At 37.9% G+C, this 22,596-nt stretch overlaps 1 protein-coding gene across 1 annotated transcript in view; it reads right to left on the bottom strand.

Moving 5' to 3' along the window:
- The window catches only part of CFTR (CF transmembrane conductance regulator), a 195,529-nt gene that overhangs the window by 161,168 nt on the left and 11,765 nt on the right, over nucleotides 1–22,596 (bottom strand). Inside the window, exons 2-3 of the mRNA XM_029234325.1 lie at nucleotides 5,052–5,162; nucleotides 944–1,052 (exon numbers count right to left, since the gene is read on the bottom strand). Of these exons, the coding sequence (XP_029090158.1) occupies nucleotides 944–1,052; nucleotides 5,052–5,162 (220 nt within the window). The remainder of the gene's footprint in view (nucleotides 1–943; nucleotides 1,053–5,051; nucleotides 5,163–22,596) is intronic.

Here is a 22,596-nt window from a genome sequence, read left to right as displayed (position 1 = left end):
AATAATGCTCTGGTGAGGTAAAAAATAATGGATCAGAGTCATATTTGACAACAGCTGGGGAACATCCCAGACTGCACTTAAACACCATAAAGCCTGGGATCTTCACGCATTGAGCTCTCTTCACAATGAGGAAGACATAGGAGACCAAGAAAACATACTGCAGGAGTACCTCACTGCCATATTTTTAATTTTTGCTATTTTTTCTTGAAACAATTCAGCATGCAGATATGGTTTCAAAATATTACAAATACTCATATATGTAATTGCTGAATTTTACCTAATTCTCCTCCTGACATTGTCTCCTGACTTTCTCCTGTTGAATACAGGAAAATAAAATCATCAGCAATCTCATATACCAGTAATATAATGTGATTTGGGATCATAACAGAAAATAACTTTTTAAAAGAAATTTATTTTACTGAACCCGTTTGAAATTATAAATGGCCACCTGTGTTCCAGGACATCCTAGTCCCAGTGCATTTTTTACTTGTCTCCACTAGAGTTTTACTGGTTTCTTTGTATTCAGAGTTAGCCTTTTACCTGTGTACCAGATTACCCTAGTCCTTCTATAATCACAAAAATGAATATAGGGACTTCCCTGGTGATGCAGTGGTTAAGAATCCGCCTGCCAATGCAGGGGACACGGGTTTGAGCCCTGGTCCAGGAAGATCCCACATGCCACGGAGCAACTAAGCCCGTGCGCCACAACTACTGAGCCTGCGCTCCAGAGCCCACGAGCCACTACTACTGAGCCCACGTGCCACAGCCAGTGAAGCCTATGCACCTAGAGCCCATGCACTGCAACAAAGAGTGGCCCCTGTTCGCCGCAACTAGAGAAAGCCCTCGTGCAGCAATGAAGACCCAACAAAGCCAAAAATAAATAAATAAATAAAAATGAATATAATTATTTTACCCATAATGAACTTACAGATGAGATCCTTACCCCTAAATATAATATGATTCCATAGAACATAAATCTCCAGAAAAAGCATCGCCGAAGGGCATTAATGAGTTTGGGATTTTTCTTTGAGGCCAGTTCTCTATCCCATTCTCTGCAAAAGAATACAAAGTGGGATCAGTAAGTTGCATGTGCAAGTATCTGAGTTCTCTATTTCCCTTAACATAGTTTTATTCACACAAGTACATTCAAGGAGATTAACCCAAGTGACTAAAGAGACAAAACCTTGTGGGGACCTTCCAACACCAACGCTCAGGCAGATGTTTCGCAGAATTCAATGCTCCGCCATATATCAATTTTCAAGGAGTTGACTTCATGAAAAGGCCACACTATATGTGTTAAAGAAAGGTTCTGGCCTTCTAAGAAGCAATGAATGCAAGAGGTGGACAAATAAAATATGACTCTTATGAATACACATTGCTGTGCTTAGAACAAGGTGAAAAATAAATATTTAATTTTTTTCCCTTCACCTCTTGATCTTTACCTGTTTAGAATTGCAGTGGATTTTACAAAATCTAACTGTCAAACCAAAAACAAGATTAAAAGTCAGGTGGATTTTTCTGTGACTTAACATTAGAAAAACTTGTTGTTTTTAAACGTAGGGGTATGAAACAAGTATCATCAACTTTGATTTTCAAATACTAAAGTCATTCTTTACAATAAACATCTTTGGAAAATTAGAACAGAATCAAATTCTATATTTTCTGGCAGGAATAGAAATTAAATAAGTCTGAAAAATGGTTGGTGTCAAATAAATGTCTCTGTTTTCTTTTAAATACTATACATTCATCAGCCAATTATATTTACATTTTTGCCACTACTTTCTGTTCATAAAAACCCTCTTTCTCTTCCCAAGTGGATAAAATATATCCCTAAATGTTACCCTCATCTTCATTTTTAAACTGTACAGAGATGAAAAGTTTCACAGGAAAGAACTATATAAAGACTTTATATTTTATCAACAGCTATTCTCATTACTATCCATCTACCATTATTAGAGGTGGTTCTAAGTTACTCCAAAGGAAGACCACACAACTGAGATTTGAGGGCAGGTTTGGCAGTCATGGGCATTGTGCATGGACACTGGCTCCCCTGAGAAGCTTACTCTCTCTCATGCCTAATTACGCTATGCTACCCATCTACCTGCTCACATTCTTCCCACTCTTCCACTCACACACAAGACTTGCCTCCCATCCATGTCATTTGGTGATTCACAACGGCGTAAGAAGCTAAATGTGGAGACAGATTCTGCCTCTCTTTCAAAGGAAGAATGAGTCAGATGAGAAAGCCAGGAAGAGAGGTGGTACATAAACCAAAGAAATGGTTTCAAGTTGGGAAGAATTGGTCAACCCTGAAGTCATGGTAGGAAGATGTCATTATAGTTGACATTAAGAGTCCTCTGGTGACCCTAGTCAAGGTCATTTTAGGAATATGGTAGACCCAGAAACCGTATTTCAGGGAGCTGAGATGTAAAGGAAAAGAGAAGTAGAGAGACCAGGAGAGCACAGAGATATTAGCTGTGGGGAAAAAAAAAAAGAAATGAATGAGGTAGCGATCTGAGAGGAAGGCAAAGCTGGGGAATGTTTCAGTGGATGGGACTTGAACTACTGGACCCTGAGGGAAGGAATCAGCAATGAGAGTACATGGGGTAGTTCCCACAATACCACAACAGACCCAGTAAGCATTCCAAACACCAAGAGTTGAATCATAATGGAAGAAATTTTATACTTATCAAGTTTGTAGCTTAGCTACAGTCATGGAATGGATGTGCGATCTGCATACAGGAGTAATGCACAGGGTTCAAATCCACGGCCACAAACTGAGCCAGATGGGCCAAGGTACCTCAACCACATGGTAACCACCTAGGGCCTTCGTCACATATCATCTTTGAAATCTGTGGCCCGGGTCACTTTCCAAGGGTGCAGAGATACAAAGTACTATAAGTGATATTTCACTCTTTCAAAATACTTCAGTAAATTCTAAATAACAATGTTTACAAAAAAGAAATAACAGAGTGAAGAAGAGATACCCCAAAAAAGACAAAAATAATAAAGATAAAGTTTATGGACTTATGCTGGCACAGTGTTGGATTGAAACAAAATAGGTGCATTTTAAACATTGAATTGATATGGAGACACAATGAAAACTGAGGAGAAAAAACTGTTAGGCCAGATAATCCTACAAATTCAGGTTATGTCCTCTATTTGGTCATAAGTAAAAATAAATCTGGAGTATGCAGGTTTTGATTAATCTAGTCCTACTCTGATTAATCTTTCCCTCAGCATCCATTTAGAACTTAGATATTCATTAACCACTATATTATTTTGAACTTGCTGATATACCTACAATATACTATGTTTATATATTTTATCTCTGCAGAAGTGTTACAGGTTTTTACATAATGCTAGCCATTTCACATTCAATCATCATTCATTCATTCAACAAATATTTACTGAGCACCTACTACAGTCAGCCCTTCATGTCTGCGGGTTCCTCATCCTCAGATTCAACCAGCTGGGGATGGAAAATACTCACCAAAAAAAATTCCAGAAAGTTCCAAACAGGAAAACTTGGATTTGTCATGTGCCAGCAACAATTTACATAGCATTTACATTTTATTACGTATCATAAGTAATCTAGAGATGATTTAAAATATACAAAAGGATATGTGTAGGTTATATGCATTTTGCATAAGGGACTTGAGCATCCATAGATTTTTATATCCAGGGGGAATCTAGCAAGGGACAACTGTATATACCAGACCCTATTCTAGACCCTATTCCAGGCACATCATAAACTGAACAAATCAAACAAAAACAAAACAAAAAAATATATCCCTGCCCTCATGGCACGTACACACACTAAGTACTCGACATTAGGAGCTGGACCTTGAACTTGGAAATGTGAAGCTGCTACTCCCACTAGCCTAATTCTTTGAATAAAATCAAGAAAAAGTAAGGCTGAATATCTTGTCTTGAAATTTCAAAAGAAATTCAATGAATTCCATGAAAATAAGGTAAACAAATTGCAAATCTACTCAGCTATTTTATTTTGGTGCAGTAAAAAGTAGCTACTTCTTTTTCTTTTTCTTTTTTCTGTCAACTCCCTCTCCCCTTTCCCCTTCATCTGGTATCAGACCCTGTACTGCTGGCACAAGACCCAGTCTAGCTCATTCATAGATTGTTGTTGGTCCAAGGAGTGAGCTTGTGACTCAAAAGTTTCTGGGATTTTTCACATTTGGCCACAGAGAAAGGACTCTTTCCTCTGTGGTCTATAAAAATGTGAGCAAAGAGTTCTGAGGACCCACTGCATGGAGGAAGCTGATCTGAGAGAGTAAAACCAGTCCCTGGTTCCACTGAGTCCCTAAGGCCAATTCTCTACCTAGGCCTTCACACAGGTTGACTACATGAACCAATGAATTCCCTCTTAAATAAATTCACTGGCAACCAAAAGGATTATAACCAGTACTCTTAGAGAGGAAGACTTCTTTACAACGGGAAACACTGTTCCTGGGGAGGCCAGGAGTATAGACCTGGGTTTGAACTACAGCTCAATCAATTATTAGCTGGAAAATTACATCATCTCTCTGAGCCTCAGTTTGCTCTTCTGTAACAAAGAGATAATGATGCTTTCCTTCCAGAGTGGCTGAGAGGAGATATTACGCCTGGCATTCAACATATACTCAAAAATATGAAGTTTTTACATTTCTTTGACATCCAACAGCCTTTACCCTAAGATTTCCAAGTATGTACATTTGTATTCACACATTAAGATTTTGGAGGCAAATGTACACAACTTGCTTCATAAAGATGTGATTCCAGTCTTCACAGAATCCACGTAATAGTCTTCAAAGACAGGTAGCTTCTCAGAATACAAACATGTGTTTTTCCAAAAAAGGTCCTATCTCAGGAAAATGGTTTTTCTTCTTTCATCCTTTCATTGTTTAATTCTTAACTAATCAAGACTTCATCAAGAAAATAGGATGTTCCTATTATAAGTATGCCACTTTAAGAATTAAACCCTCTAATGTCAGTTCTCTAGTCTCTAAATAATATTAATTTCTCTCTTCAATAAACAATGTGTATGAACATACCTTTCCAATTTTTCAGATAGATTGTCAGCAGAATCAGAAGAAGAGATATGGTATATGTCTGACAATTCCAGGCGCTGTCTGTACCCTTTCCTCAAAATTGGTCTGGTCCAGCTAAAATAAAGAGAGGAGAGACAGATATAAATGTTAACTTGATTTGATCTCCAATGTAGACTTGGAATCAGATACAGTTTCAAATTTTACAGCATGTGGAAAATGGTGGTAGTGCATAAATCATAAATACGAGAATAAAATAAGTCAACTTATATAAGTGCCAGGGAGTCATATCTTACAGAACACAACTATATAAAACATCATCACCTCTGAACTGATGTGACTACAGCTTTGTCTAAAAGGATGGGGGATGACGGTAGAATCATCATCTTTCCCAGAGGAAAAAAACAAACTGCTAAACATTCTATACTAAAAGTATTCTTCAAGAAAAAAAAAGAAGAAAATTCCCCCAAATAACCAGATACTAGGAGTTTATAGTTTGCTGAAGTCCACTCTCTACCACTTCAAATACAAAATGATCTGTGAATAAGAAGACAGACCCTCAAACAACACCCTTATATAATTTTGTTAACCATAGCTCACAGTACTCAGCAATGAGCTATTTGTTGAATGAACTGACTGTAGCTGGAGTATCAATTTGTTGACTTAATCATCACCGCTGAATGAGGGTGGGGATCATAATTTTATGTTTTGTCTCCTCACCCCATAGCAGTTATGCACATCTGCCCTCTAGGCATCTAATAAATAACAATTTATGATGGAAGCTAGGGAAGCTGGCATAGTAAATACTTATGCAGGATACTCCAGTTATTTTCAAATACATTGTTTCTAACTACTGTGAATAAGGAAAAATAATCTTCACAGAGATAAGAAAATCTAAAAAGAAGTCAAAGACAAGGGAAAACAAAGAGGAAGGAGAGAGGGGCAGGAGAATTGTAAAACAAAGAAATCACGTACAAAGAGAAACTTCTAAATGAAATTTGAGCAAATGAGACCTTTCTCATGTGAAATTTCATATATTTATTTTTTAACATCTTTATTGGAGTATAATTGCTTTACAATGGTGTGTTAGTTTCTGCTTTATAACAAAGTGAATCAGCTGTACATATACATATATCCCCACATCTCCTCCCTCTTGCGTCTCCCTCCCACCCTCCCTACCCCACCCCTCTAGGTGGTCACAAAGCACCGAGCTGATCTCCCTGTGCTATGTGTCATATATTTATTAAAGAAAGAAATTGAACTTGAAATCAGTGATTCCCAACATATGCTTTTACCCTTACCATCTTTCTTTTCTTCAGAGAGTCCTAAAATTTGGTGTCATTGAGACGTTGGTAATACATCAAAATTCATGTTACCCACCAAAAATCAATAGGGAGTGTTTTAGCAATATCTGAGAAGCAAAATAAACTTATACTAGGAAAATTATTCCAGCAAAGCCATTCAGAATAAAAAGAGGAAATGCTATGCCAAATGCAAACATTTTGACATTGTTTTCAGGGCAAAACTTTGCAGAAGGCTCTCATGTCCACCTTCACCATTCCCACCCCAAGAGTCCAGATTCTTGTTTACACTTCCCTTGTCTCCGCCTTCTTCAGTCAGCCACTGCCCTGTGTTCCTGATGTCTCTACAACTTGTCCTTCCTTAAAATTTACCTGAATTAAGACCCAGCTCAAGGACTTCGCTGGTGGTCCAGCAGTTAAGACTCCACCCTCCCAATGCAGGGGGCCCAGGTTCGATCTCTGGTCAGGGAACTAGACCCCACATGCCGCAACTAAAGACCCCGCATGCTGCAACTAAAGATCCAGCGTGCCACAACTAAGACCCGGCACAGCCAAATAAATAAATAAATATTTTTTTTAAAAAAAGACCCTGCTCAAAGGCTCAGTAGTTTCACCAACCATTTCTGACCAAGATATCAACAAGTGACAATGGTTTAATATGTCAGTTTCTTCCATTAACTTGCAATATTTGCATCTTAACAAGAGCCTTCAAACTTCAGCAAAGGGTGATAATTGTTTTATCTCTATTGCCCAGTGTGATCCATGGGCAATTTCTCCTGGAGAGCGAGAATGAAAATAGTTAAGGACAGTCTGAACACAGCAGTTAAAGAAGTGCTGTGATCATGCAGCATCTGCATTGGGCATCGTCTGTGAGACTGCTGGCACACCTGCCTGGCACTCACAATCTAGTAGCCAACATAAGCACTTTGGAAGTACATTTGCCAATACAGGGGGCAGTAAGGGTGTGAAAAATCTGGGACAGCAATTTAGGATATAAACTCCATTCTGTTGGTTATAAGCCTTTGTAAACTTAAGAAGTGAAAAGGTGAAGCAAGTGTTTACTACTAATAAAAAAATTATGCGTATATAGCACTTTCACAAACACTAGCATATTGTGATTTTCATTGGAAAGTCTTGATAGGTAGGTAGAACAAGAAGAGATCATTGCCCTACTTTAAGGATAAAGAAATGGAGGCTCAGAGATGTTAAATTTGTCCGTTACTAAATGCCACAAACTAGATTTTTACCACATTCTTCTGATGTCATTTCTTCCTTTACCATGTTCAGCTCTTATGTTTAGGAAAATTAAACTTGGTGGGTTATTCTAGACATAGTGCTGGAACGCAGGTCTGGAAGCAGGGAGACCAGAAGCTAGCAGACTGCAGGCAGTAGTGTGGTGTCATGTACTGACAAATCTTTAATCATGCCTTCTCCAGGAAAAAACAAAAAACAAAACGTGACTTATGGTATTTGCCAATTTCTGTCACCAGAAATGTGAAGTCACCAAATGTGAAGTCACCGAACACAAAGTTGGGAAGAGATACACAGCTGCATATTATAAGATAGTGTGATTACCATTCAGATACAATCAACATAACCTGAATACATAGATAATGATTAGGTAGTGATAACTTTTCAATTATTACCTTTGTTTTAATATAATTTATTTGATTGTAAGCGTAAATCAATTAATTTTTAATACTAGTTGTACTTAACAACCAGCTCACAAAGTTCCTGAAAATTTAACAATCAGCTCAGCCAGAAAGGGCCAACAGCAGTAGATCACTTACTGCCAGATGGTTGAAAGACTCAGAACAAGGGTAATAGCATTGAGAATGGAAAGGAAGGGGCCTATGGAAAATTTGGAAGAGAAAAATATACTCTATGTATTAATAAACCTTTCATTTTCAGTATGTTTGAAATTGTTAAAATATGAAACTAAATTTACAAATAAAGAGAAGTTCGCTATCTGTAAATATTACAATACCAAAGACATTTGCAGGAAATTTAAAAACAAATCTTTTCTTTCTTTTAAAAACTAAATAAACATACATCTTTTGGTCCATATCTAAGACCTGATCACCGTTTCCATTAACGAGTGTCTAGCTCATTTTTAAAATACTTTAAGTAACACCTACATTTATAAAAAGCTTCCTGCATTATCCATGCCCATTTTAATATATATGTTATACCAAGACATCTAGTTTTGATTATCAAGAGTTCCACAGCCCAGCATCATCAAATCTAACATATTCAGTAGTATTAAAAGTTAGCCATTTAGGGCTTCCCTGTTGGCGCAGTGGTTGAGAGTCCGCCTGCCGTTGCAGGGGACACGGGTTCGTGCCCCGGTCCTGGAAGATCCCACATGCCGTGGAGCGGCTGGGCCCGTGAGCCATGGCCGCTGAGCCTGCGCGTCTGGAGCCTGTACTCCACAACGGGAGAGGCCACAACAGTGAGAGGCCCGCGTACCGCAAAAAAAAAAAAAAAGTTAGCCATTTATAATTATTAATATAATTTAGTGTTTCTGACAGAGTCACTACAGTAAACCTATATTTGTAACCTGAAATAGAAACAGCTTAAGGTAAATTATGAGAACTAAAATCAATTAACCTTAGGCTGCCTGGCAATCACCAGAGTTATCTGAAAGAATTTATTTCGTGAGATTAAACCAAAAAGAAAATTGAATGAAATTTCTGCCCCATCAAGGAGGTCTCCATGACTACCTCAAGCCAGTCACAGAAATACAAAAAAAAAAAAAAAACCAAAACAAACAAAAAACTCCCCAGGTATCTACACTTAGACATTCACTGAAATATTAGTTACTGTAAAACTCCAGCCACCACTTTTTTTGAATGAGCTTGAGTATGTTAAACATACTTGGATAGAATTTAGAAATGCCAACTCAGGATTTCTACTTCAGCATTTCTTCCACTAAATATTAATGAGTACCCAGGTGTTTCATTAGCAAGGCAGGTACACCTGGAATAACCAAAAGCAATAAACACTATTCTTCCTCCTTATCCTCAAATTTGCTCCCACCCACCCTTCCTCTCACCTCTAACTGATCTTACCCTTCTCCTTCATTCATAACCTGTCACTGTGTATTGAAAATGGACTTATAAATTGATCTACTTAGAAACTGTGACAGTTTCCAAAGTTCTCGTTATTTCTAACAGAAACTAGCTAATCATTAATTACAAGGTAGCAGACAGAGATCCTTAAGATATATAGTTCTTTATAACCTAAAATTTTGGGACTTCCCTGGTAGCGCAGTGGTTAAGAATCCACCCACCAATGCAGGGGACACGGGTTCGAGCCCTGGTCCGCGAAGATCCCACATGCCGTGGAGCAACTAAGCCCGTCTGCCACAACTACTGAGCCCGCGAGCCACGACTACTGAAGCCCACGTGCCTAGAGACCATGCTCCGCAACAAGAGAAGCCACTGCTCACAGCAACGAGAGAAAGCCCGCATGCAGCAATGAAGACCCAACGCAGCAAAAAATAATAATACCAATAAATAAATAAATTTATTATATATATATATATATATATATATATATATATATATATCCTAAAGTTTTCAACGAACTTAGAAAAAGTCTGGTACCCAGACACACTGTGCACTTAACGATAAGAGTCTTCAGGTTTTATTAAGGAAAAATGCTATCACTTGATTTTTTTTAATATATACACACACATACACACCATGAAACTGTATTTAGTTTCTTTTCTTAGGACAAAATTTCCGACTTCTACATAGATTTAGAGTGACTTGTAATTCCTTATGATGAAAAGAATTTTCCAATTATAGACACTATTAAAGCTTTGATTTTCATGAAACCTATCCCTGTAAAACCACATAATTAAAGCTTATAATCATTTTCCATTTGACATTTGGCTTTTATTAATCCAACAGAGGCATCTGACATTTTCATCTGCTAGAATTTAAGATGAAGGTCAGGTATCAGATCTTTTCAGTTTCAAATGATTTTGTTTGTATAAAACAATCATGCCTCCACATTATTTAACATTACTTTTGATTTAACTAGCCAGATAAAATGAAATGAAATAGCAAATTCAAACCCATGGTTGCATGACACATCTCCTAAATACTGACAAACGGATACACTCAAATGACTCAGCCTTTTTCCTTTTTGCATGAAATAACACTTGAGGAACTAAGTAGAAATTACTCTAAACTGCTTAGTATGGACAAAATTAAATACGCTAGAGGTTTTCTCATCATCCAATATATTTACCATGAGTTTGAAATAGCCCAAATAAGCTGGATAGTCCTAACTAAAGAAAACGGTGAAGTTCAGGCTGAGGAAAGAGGGGGAATCATTTGAACAGACTGTAACAACAAATCTCAAATTCCTGCAGCATACTCTGCCCGTTTGCTTTAGGCTTTTTGATTAATGGCTATGATGGGAAGAATTGATTTGAGACCAGAAGTCATTTCATCTCTAAAAGGATGTTTCTCTTCTAATTCACATAAATATCACTTCAAATGTCACAGTTATTTTATCAACTTAGATCTGGTGTTATCTTATAGTTGGATATGTTTTTTCTCAATGAATTTTAGTAAAAATAAAACTTGAGAAAGTAGTGGCATCTAGCTCTCAAAAGTCCTGTATAAAACTTGTAGGCTTCAAGAATGCACCCCAAAGTCACAGCACTGGGGTGAGGGTCAAGTCGGTGAGTCTCTGTCCTCGCATCCCACAAGGTAATTAAACAGGGTTTGCCGCTTACCCATAAAATGGTAAATTTATAATAAATAACAACTTTAGTCAGCTGAATCACCTTTTTGCTTGCTAAAGATGAACTATTTTTGTGTTTGAGAGTTAATTTCTCATGAGGCTCCTAGTTTACCAAGAGAACTGTAGAAGTTCTTTTTCTTTCTGTAGATGAGTAAACAGTAAATGTAGTCAATGAATTTTAGAAGATTTGGAAAGATAATTATTTGCTGCTCAACAAAACACTACAAACCAATTCTGAAAAACCTTCCGGAGGCCCAGAAATTAAAACCATAACATAAATTACTTTAACTTCATGCTTAATGAACCTAAACATTAAATAGGAAATCGATCTGCCCATTTTAAAAGAAGCTCCCAAATATAAATGTATTTGGAATGTAAGCATATTAAGAAAACTTCAGGAAAGATATTTTCTTTTTTGCTTATCTATATTCACTAATGTTTAACTATGAGCATGTATAACTTTGGAAATAAGGAGGAAGTTCTTTTTAATTAAAGAAGAAGTTACATATTATAATTAGTACTTGCTATGGCTAGCTATGCACATAAACTTTCTAGTCAAATATGTTTTAACTCCATGATTTTCATATAATGCTCACTATTTTCATTTCCCATAAAACTGCTTTCTTTTCTTTCCTGATATGATTGCCTGAGGTAAAACTTTATCATGAAGACTACAAAACTCCAGTCACCTAACTTCTACTGCGAATCCGTTACTGGAAACACTGAATTAGTGATTTTAAGAAAACTCTAGGTTTTAACTCTGTCATTTTCCAGTCATGTGACCTTGGAAATAGCTTTTCTTAAGCTCTCTCAGCTGCAGCTCCTGCTGGAAATAATTACTATGACTACCTGGTTTTCATGGGGGCCAAATTCAATGTTGTCTATAAAATATTACAGCTGTACGTTATTGCACTGCTTCTTCATAGAAACTACTTGGCTTTAGTTTAATTTTCAGAGCACTAAAGTTTATTATTATTGGGATTATAACAAAAGTACTAGCTAACCTTAATAGACTATTCCTATAACTCTCTAAAATTCTAAGTATTTCACATATGTTATTTCATCTGATCCCCACTACAATTCAGGAGATAAGCCCTAATATTATCTCCATCTTACAGATGAGTAACTGAGGCTGAGGGAGCTTAAATAGTTTATCCAAGGCAGAGTTAGAATTTCAAAACAGGACTGTGATACCAAAGCCTACACTTGTACCAAATTTGCCATATTAGGACTAATTTTAGAAGGAAAAAAAAAAGCAGCACACAGATAAGTATAATAATATGAAAAGCATAAGCAACAATAGAAAAAATAGATAAATTCGACATCATCAAATTATAAAACTTGGGCTTCCCTGGTGGTGCAGTGGTTGAGAATCTGCCTTTAATGCAGGGGACACGGGTTCGAGCCCTGGTCTGGGAAGATCCCACATGCCGCGGAGCAATTACGCCCATGAGCCACAACTGCTGAGCCTGCGCATCTGGAGCCTGTGCTCCGCCACAAGAGAGGCCACGATAGTGAGAGGCCCGCGCACCACGATGAAGAGTGGCCCCCACTTGCCGCAACTAGAGAAAGCCCTCACACAGAAACAAAGACCCAATACAGCCAAAAATAAATATAAATAAATTAACTAATTAAAAAAATTATAAAACTTTTATGCTTCAAAGCAGACCATCAATAAAGTAGAAAAAATAACCCAGAGAATGGGAGAAAATTTTTGCAAATCATATATCTGTTAAGAGACCTGTATCTGGAACATACAAGGGACTCTTACAACTCAGTAATTAAAAGACAACCCAATTTAGAAATTGGCAAAGGATCTGAATAGACATTTCTCCAAAGAAGATATACAAGCACCCCAAAACATATGAAAAGATGTTCAACCTCATTAGCCATTAGAGAAATGGAAATCAAAACCACAGTGAGATTCTACTACACACCCACTAGAAAGGCTATAATCAAAAAGACAGGTAACGATAAGTGTTGACATAGATGTGGAAAATAATATTAGAGCCCTTATATCCTGCTGGTGGGGATGTAAAATGATGCAGCCACTTTGGAAAACAATCTGAAAGGTACTCAAAATATTAAACAGAAAGTTACCATATGACCCAGCAATTCCACTCCTTGGTATATGCCCAAGAGAAATGAAAATATGTGTCCACATGAAAACTTGTACACAAGTGTTTATAACAGCATTTTTTATAATAAGCAAAAAAGTAGAAACAATCCAAATATCTACCAACTGCTGAATGGATAAATGTATAATCCTACAACTTGAACATTGTTTAGCAATAAAAAAGAATGACATACTGATACATGCTACAACTTGGATGAATCTTGAAAACATTGTGCTAAGTGAAAGAAGCTAGTCACAGAAGACCACATTGTTTCATTTATATGAAATGTCCAGAACTGGCACACCTATGGAGAAAGTGCATTAGTAGTTGTCCAGGGTGGGGATGAAGGAGGGAATGGGGAATGATTGCTTATGGGTATGGAATTTCTTTTTGGGGTGATGCAAGTGTTCTAAAATTGGTTGTAGTGATAGTTACACATCTCTTGTATACTTTAAGTAGGTAAATTTTTTGGTATGTGAATTATATCTCAGAAAAGCTTGTATTAAGAAATCAATTGTCAGCATGGATTTTAGAAACTTTTCCCAAATGTTTGATTTTCCCTCCTAGAGTTGGTGAAATGCATGTTTTTATTATGGTGACTTTGACACTCTAAACCCTTTCATATATGTCAGTGCCTGGGTAGCTGCTACAAGTGATTAAGACTCTGTGCAAAGCCCACGAAAGGATCCAAGGATTGATGACATGAAACATGAGTCATATAAATCGTTTATTCCTGGCCCCCACAAGCAAAGCACTTAATTGCTGGAACTACTATGAATACAGAAAAAATAAGAATGGTGAGGGAGTAGCATTGGCATAAAAAGACCACTTCTAACAGCTATACTTAATCCATTCACATGTATTGGATTTCAGGGACTTAAGAAATTGAGAGACAATAAGCAATGCTACAAAAAATAGCCCAAGTCCGTGTACTTTAGAAACGCAGCCTCAGAGCATTGTTTCACGGTTTTAGTTTGATTTTTATTCTATCTGGGCATGAAGCCACAAATAAGAGACACAAAACTGATTATAGCTGAACAACTGGCTAGAAAGATAGGATGATTAACTACCCAATAAAATCGCTGCATCTTGTATGAGTTCACTTTTAGGAGCTCTTTACTAACCTAGAAAGACAAGTGATAACATTGCACTCTAACTTCTGATTTTTATTTCCATTGGCAATAAGAAATATATCCGGGGGATTCCCTGGTGACGCAGTGGTTAAGAATCTGCCTGCCAATGCAGGGGACACGGGTTTGAGCCCTGGTCCAGGAAGATCCCACATGCCACGGAGCAACTAAGCTTGTGCACCACAACTACTGAGCCTGCGCTCTAGAGCCCGCGAGCCACAACTACTGAGCCCGAGTGCAACAACTACTGAGCCTGCACTCTAGAGCTCACGTGTCACAACTACCGAGCCCATGTGCCACAACTACTGAAGCCCGCGTGCCTAGAGCCCGTGCTCTGCAACAAGAGAAGCCACCACAATCAGAAGCCCGCGCAAGACCCAACGCAACCAAATATTTAAAAAAATTATAAAAAAAAAGAAAGAAATATATCTGAAACCAAGAAAATAAGGAAGAGGGAAAATGGATTGGCCTTCTGATTTTATGGTAGAAATGCCACTGGGTTACTGGCTGGCATTTGTAAAAGCTTACAGAGAGAAACTTGTGTGACTATCAGAAAATCACCACTATTATTTTAGACAATTCCATACTAGCAACAGAGCAGAGCAGCAGTTTTAAGCATGAAAGGAAAAGAAGGAAAACAAGTTCTACGCCATCTTCTAAGGTAGGAACAAAACATACTTCACATGAGTGATGTAAGGGTATCTCACACATGATATATTGATTTAACTGGTATTTGTTTTATAATTAACCCACTTATTCCCTCACTTTTTTTTTTTTTTTTTTTTTTGCGGTACGCTGGCCTCTCACTGTTGTGGCCTCTCCCGTTGCGGAGCACAGGCTCCGGACGCGCAGGCTCAGCGGCCATGGCTCACGGGCCCAGCCACTCCGCGGCATGTGGGATCTTCCCGGACCGGGGCATGAACCCGTGTCCCCTGCATCGGCAGGCGGATTCTCAACCACTGCGCCACCAGGGAAGCCCCTCCCTCACTTTTTTACAGAACTCTGAATCCCTTATTGAAGCTCTTTGTTCACCTAGTTTGTTCAGACACCATCACTAGGACCCAAAGTAAACACTCTCTAACAGGCTTCTTCATCCTTCGGCAATGAAATCCCCATGTCCTTCAGGGTCAGGGTTGCCATTCTAGAATTAACTCAACATCTGGAGTCAAGGCCACTTGATATTTCTCTGCTAAAGTCTTTCTCGCAATATGGAGATAACTCTCCTCTCTTGGGGACAGAAATCCTCTGAGAAGCTCTGGGCTGTGAAGTCAGGGATCTGTTTGGTATGAGCTGTAATAGGCAAATCACATGCTAGACTCTCATGACCTTCAACTTCCAAATGACTTAATGACCCCTCACCATGTGTACAAAAAAAAATCACTACTTATTAAATCCTCTGTGATACCTGCTTTCCAGTTACTGCTTCAAAGCAACTTCTCCCAAAATTAAAAAAGAAAGAAAAAAAGCAGTCTAAGTCCACCCAACATAGTTTATTTGAGGATGTTTACTTGTTTATTTTGCTTGATAGATGGAATGGTAAAATGGAGGTTGGAGACAACCTCAGAAATGTTTTAAGATGAAGATGGTTAAGAATGAATCTTCCAAGGGTAACATTCAAACATGATGCATCAGGAAGACAAAGCTGGTGATTTTTTAAATTTAGGCATGATAAATCTGGTCTCTAGGGTTCTGCTTGGAATCCTCTAGCCAGATATATGATCAGTCAAATTCTAGAATTCTTCTGATTTATCTTAACTTTCTCTTTAACTTGCGTATGCTGTATGTTCTGCTATACTGTTATCCTGCTGCTACTCATGATTATTTCTCAGGATTCAAAGAGGCTTATGGCATTGTATTCAGACTTCTCCACTGCAGATAATTCCCCATCTTCAAGCTATATATGGAATTTGGTCATTGGTTGCATTTTAACCCATTTTTATCTTCCATTGTTATTAGTTCACCCTCTAAAAAACAAATCACAATTTATAGCATTAAAAGGTAAATTTAGGGGCTTCCCTGGTTGCGCTGTGGTTGAGAGTCTGCCTGCCGATGCAGGGGACACGGGTTCGAGCCCTGGTCTGGGAAGATCCCGCTTGCCGCGGAGCAACTAAGCCCGTGCGCCACAACTACTGAGCCAGTGCGTCTGGAGCCTGTGCTCCGCAACAAGAGAGGCCATGATAGTGAGAGGCCCGTGCACCGCGATGAAGAGTGGCCCCCGCTTGCCGCAACTAGAGAAAGCCCACGCACAGAAACGAAGACCCAACACAGCCATAAATAAATAAATAAATAAAATTTTTTTTAAAAAGGTAAATTTAGCAGCTTCTTTATTTCTCCCTGCTTTGGCAAGGTGTGGAGTGTTTGTAGACACATTGTATGACTCAGGATTTAAGATTCAGATCCTATTCCTGAGGTTCTGGAGCAATGCTAATGCTATTTTTCATTTTCTTGGAGGCTTGATATCACTGAGAGGGACATTGACAGTAAAACTCCTATGAGGTGTAAGGGGAGGAGAACAGTAGTGGCTGAACCCTCACTCATCCCCAGTGTGAATCCCAGGAAAAAAAGGAGGCCTGACAGAAGCAGAGAATGGAGACAACCATTGGTTCAAGGTTTATCATGGAAATAAGACTTCACTGCAAAAGCCTTACTTTAAATCCTCTTCACTTAATCTCTACATCTTTTTTTCATATAATCAACATATAAGTAAATAAAGATCCACAAAATAACCTAAGTTACTTTTTCCCCCAATAGCAAAACACACAATAATGGACGACTGAATCATTAGATCCTAACAAGCAATTTAAAAGCTCAGAACAGTCACCCTTGCAATCAGGTCCTTAAAAACAGAAATCATAACACAAATGATGATAGTTTAGTGCAAATCATTTTTACAGGCATTTAAGAATTATTTTTACTTCAAAATGTCATAATCTCTTGCTTGCATATACACGTTAGGAAAAAGAACTTTAAAGGAAACATCAAGCCAGATTCTCTTCCTTTTAAACTCTGCAGGAGCTCTCACTGGATGAAACCATTGATAATAAGATGGCTCTTAATTTTTTAAAGGATTCTCCTATTCCTATCATTTGATACAGCATTTTTTTTGGTTTTGTTCCAACACCAGCCAAATGCCAGGTCACACTGAAGAAAAATTAATAACTTCCTCAAAATAAAACCTGACTTCTATTTCCCAAAAATCTCAAATGCACTGAAATAGTTTCATATGAATTATGTGTGTCTCTCTACAATCTAGGTTTAATTTTCCTCCCATGCATTCCATTCTCTCCTGTACTTCCTCTACCTGAGCTGTCATTACTAATTGTCTATTTGCTTGTCTGCCAAACCCCTGTGTTTCCAAACACGCCAGACTATAAACTTCCCAAGGGCAAATACCTTAGAGATTTTTTTTACTGCTGTATTCCCTGCCTACCACAGAGCATAGCACATAACTGTCACTCAATTATTTTTTAAATTGTTAAATTTATGTTACCACATTATACTTTGCTAGTTTATTTCCCTCATAAGATTAACTTCCTGAGGACAATGTAGTTGTAATATATATCTTTATATCTCCATAGTCTGGTCCAGTGCCTGAGGCAGTGCAAAAAAAAAAAAAAAAAAAAAAGTGAAAAGTGAAAATATTTTTCAAGTCAATGGTAAATGCAGTGCAAATGTGAGGGTGCCTATACTTTTCCAGGGACCACTCTTTATTAACAGTTATGCCCCTTTTCTGAGTCATAAGTTAAAGCCAATAATTCTAAAACTTCCAGCTAAAATTATTTAATTCTCCTCAATAAAATGTTTTCATTTTTAACACTCTTCATTACCAAAACATTCTAATGTCTGGCCTTCAAGCTATTTATTCTCAGTGGAAATGTACCAAAATTTCATAAATGGAAAGTTGTTCTTCAGTCTACTCAAGAACAACTGGACGCTTTTTCTTTTTCATTTATTTATTTATTTTTTCTTTCTTTGCGGTACGCGGGCCTCTCACTGTTGTGGCCTCTCCCGTTGTGGAGCACAGGCTCCGGACGCGCAGGCTCAGCAGCCATGGCTCACGGGCCCAGCCGCTCCGAGGCATGTGGGATCTTCCCGGACCGGGGCACGAACCCGTGTCATTTGCATCGGCAGGCGGACTCTCAACCACTGCGCCACCAGGGAAGCCCTGGATCCTTTTATTTTGACCCTTCTTGACCGTTCCCATGTCATGTCACCTGACGTACTTGACATTGTCTCCATGTTACCTGTGTACCATTACAAATGAGGTACACACAGCTTTTTAAAAAATTTCATAAATTAGTGTAACCCTCTATATGTATTATACTTTAGAGTTTCAAATTGCTTCCATAGCTCATTCTGCTCCTGAAGACTATTACTATTTTCGGTTGAATTGTGCTCCTCTCAAAAAAGATATATTTTAATTCTAACACCAAGTACCTCAGAATGTGATCTTTACAGAGGTGACCAAGTTAAAATGAGTTCATTAGAGTGGGCCCTACACCTATATGACTGGTGTCCTTATAAAAAAAGGAAATGTGGACACAGAGACAGGCACACAGGGAAAATGCCATGTGAAGATGAAGGCAGAGATCAAAGTGAGGTGTCTATGAGTCAAAGAGTGCCAGCAAATCACCAGAAGCTGGGGGAGAACATGGAACAGATTCTCTCTCAGAGCCTCAGAGGAAACCCAACCGGCTGACACCCTGGTCTCAGACATCTAGCCCTCAGAACTGTGAGACATTACATTTCTGTTGTCTAAGCCACCCAGATTTTGGTACTTTGTTAGAGCAGCCCTAGCAAACTAATGCACTGGCTTATCAGAGCATGATGGTAAGAGGGTGTTTTTGGATGAGACTTACACTTAACTTGGTGGACATTGGACAAAACAGATTGCCCTCCATAACGCGGGTGGGCCTCATCCAATCAACTGAACACCTGAATAGAACAAAAATGCAGGCTTGACCAAACAAGAGAGAATTCTCCAGGAGACTGCCTTCAGAATAAAACTGGTACATCAGCTCTCCTGGGTCTCCAGCCTACCAGCCTATGCTGCAGATTTTGGACTTGCCAGCCTTCATAATCATGTGAGCCAATTCCTTGTAATAAATCATTTTATATATATATATATATATATATATATATATATATATATCTCCTATTGGTTTCATTTCTCTGGAGAACGCTGACTAATACACATATTAAACACTCAATGAATATTAGATCTCATAATAATGCTGAGCTGTGTTAAGAGGAGGAGAACTCATTGTACTGATGAGCATAACATCATCATCAAAGTTAAGTAAATTACCCAAGATCATACTGCTGTTAAGTCACAGAGCAAGGATTCAAGCCAGGTCTGTCTGATTCCAAAGTACATGTTTCTTCCCCTATATATTGCTACTTCAGAGTTGACAATAAGGATAGAGACAAAGTCAAATGTGAGGCCATTTTCTAAGAGCATAGGATGGGTGAAATGAGGACTCAAGGGAAGGTCGAGACCAACCAATATGGGGGAAAAACTAGTTCAGTGGTTTTCAAACTATGGACCCCAACACCTAGTGTTCCCCTGAGATACTTCCTGGAGCTCACCAACTTTTGATTTGAAATGTCAATATTTTAAAGTATGTTTTACTATTCTAAAAATAAGAATAAAATCATCACACATTCCCAAAACTGTTATATGAAAATTTTAACACACTGGATCCATCCAAACATTATCCTGGACTTCAAGGCTAACTCATTTAGTGTCCACTGTGCAGGAAAGCTTCCCCTGACATCTCTTTGAACCTATTTAAACATATTGCAATCTGTCATTGGTTATACCCACACTGCTTAAGTGAGCATGTTCACTATAAACCAAGTGAACATGGTCTATAGTGAACATGCACCAAGACATGCATATATAGACTTGCACCAGGCTCAATTAACAGCCCATCATATCTCTGGCATACCTGCTTATACAAGGTTTCATTCCAGCATAACAGAGAGTTGTGCAATTCCCAGGGAATGACAACAAGAAGCATATGATATCATCTTGGTTTTACAATACTTTACCATGCTGACTCAAAAATAAGGTGACATTGATTACAAGACATCATCAGTGTAATAATGGTCTTTCCAAAAAAGCCCCTCTGAATTAAATACACACAGTTAAAAAAATTGTTTTTCAGTATCATACACTTATTCACACAATTACACACCGCTTCCTTCTTCAGTGTCATAATTAAAGTTTTCTTCTAAGCCTTCACATTCAGGTCAAAAATATACTTTTGAATTATTCTTGGTATTCACAGTTATGAATAGGGTTACAAGTGACAAGTTGCATTCACACCACCTTCACCTGTAGGACAGGCAGTATAATTTCAAAGTAAAGCACAGTGCTGAGCTTGGGCAACTTCTACCTTAATTACAGTGCTTGGTATGCCAGACAAACTTCAGACTAAATAATTACTGTTCTTTCAAAACTAGATCACAGAATAATCCTTCTCAAGAAATTTCAAGCAAGCAACTAAATTTAAGTTAAAAGTCAACCTTGTGGGGTACAACCAATGCAAATAATTCAGCTGAACTTACAGGAAGATATACCTTCTATGAACTGCTAAGTTCCCATATTTCAAGTTATTCCTGGCCTGATGGCTGACAGGTTTCTTTTGACATTATAAGAGTCATCTCAATTTCAGAAGCATAATGTGAAAAACGTAAGCATGTAGGACCAAGGAAGAGCACGTAAATGTTATATAGTCATTTCAGCCCTTATCTTGGAGCAGGAGGTTACCTATATCTTTATATTTATGGAGGACTTACTGTCGTTTATTTTCACTTTTATTTGCATATATTGCAGTTCCATAGAAGATTTCCTTTGGATTCTGGATTCACTGATAAAAATATTGTTTTTAAAAAATTGTAAAAACCACTGCACTAGGAAAATCCAAGATTTATACATACAAAGAGTCAAACATCAAGTTGATGAACCATCTGTGAGGTGATTCTGCCTCTTCCTTCATCCCCAAGAAATACAGTAAGAGTAAACATAAAGAAACAAATGACATGAGTGATGAACAACCAGGGACTGGTGATCAGAACAGGACACCAAAGAGGGTGGGTGGTGGTGAGAGGAACACTAAAGTGACTGAACCTGGAACTCAGCGGAGGGGATTAAGTTGGTAAGGAAGGAAGAATGGATACAAAAACGCAACAGAAAGCCTAGCTGAGTAGGTTTGACAAAGTGGAAGAAGGCAGGAAGCTAGATTTAGAAAATGAAAAAGATGAAAGGAGTTGATTAGTACCTGGATGGAAAAAATAAGGATAAGAAGTGCAGTCTGGGTCAAGTTTTGTGAAACTGAGCTGTGTTCATGTAACAATGGTTGGCTAATGGCATGCTTTTGGCTGATCACATCTCTCACTCTTCAACTGGACATTTAGAATTTTAAAGACCTCGTTAATCTAAGACAAGACCCTTCCCTTCCCCTCCCCATCCTTCCCTCTTCACCTCTCTCCACCTCAAGTAGTTTGTCTTATAGATCCATGCAAAACACTGTAAGAGGGCATGCTCCTGGCACTTCCAAGAAGAACAGAGTCTAATGCCTTACTTAAATAATAATATTTATAATACATGTATCAAAAATAAATTTCAGAGACAAGAAATTAAGAAAACCTATATACAAAATTAAGTGAAATTATATAATTTACCAATTCCATTCTAGATTGTTGGATAGTGTGATACACTGGTTAAGAGTTCTAGAGATCAATGTAAGTTCATGTCTTGACTTCACAGTAATTAGCTGGGTGGCCTTGTATAAGCTCTTTAATCTTTTTTTTTTTTTTAATCTTTCTAAACTACATATTTCTTACATGTAGACTCTATCTAAAATTATTTGAAGAATTCACTGAGATAATACATATAATCCCTGGTACATAGAAAGTGCTTAGTAGATGTTAGGAGATACCGGAGGCAAAACTGCAGATTTCAAGAACTATTTAAGAGGAAATTTTGAATTCTGTGGCAAGTTGAACGATATCTATATTTCTATTGCTAATTTGCTAAAAAAAAAAAATGTGAACTTTCAAAATTTTCTTCCTTGGATCCTAAGATTAAAAAAGAAGAATGTTAGGATGCAACTAGAGATTATCATACTAAGTGAAGTAAGCCAGAAAGAGGACAAATACCATATGATATCACTTATACGTGGAATCTAAAATATGGCACAAATGAACCTATCTACAAAACAGAAACAGACTCATA

This window comes from Monodon monoceros, unplaced genomic scaffold, assembly GCF_005190385.1.
Source record: "Monodon monoceros isolate NGI ecotype Baffin Bay Population unplaced genomic scaffold, NGI_Narwhal_1 Super_Scaffold_2, whole genome shotgun sequence".
NCBI classification, from domain to species: Eukaryota; Metazoa; Chordata; class Mammalia; order Artiodactyla; family Monodontidae; genus Monodon; species Monodon monoceros.
Note: the sequence above shows the minus strand (reverse complement) of the source record. Positions and strands in the feature narration are given on the sequence as shown.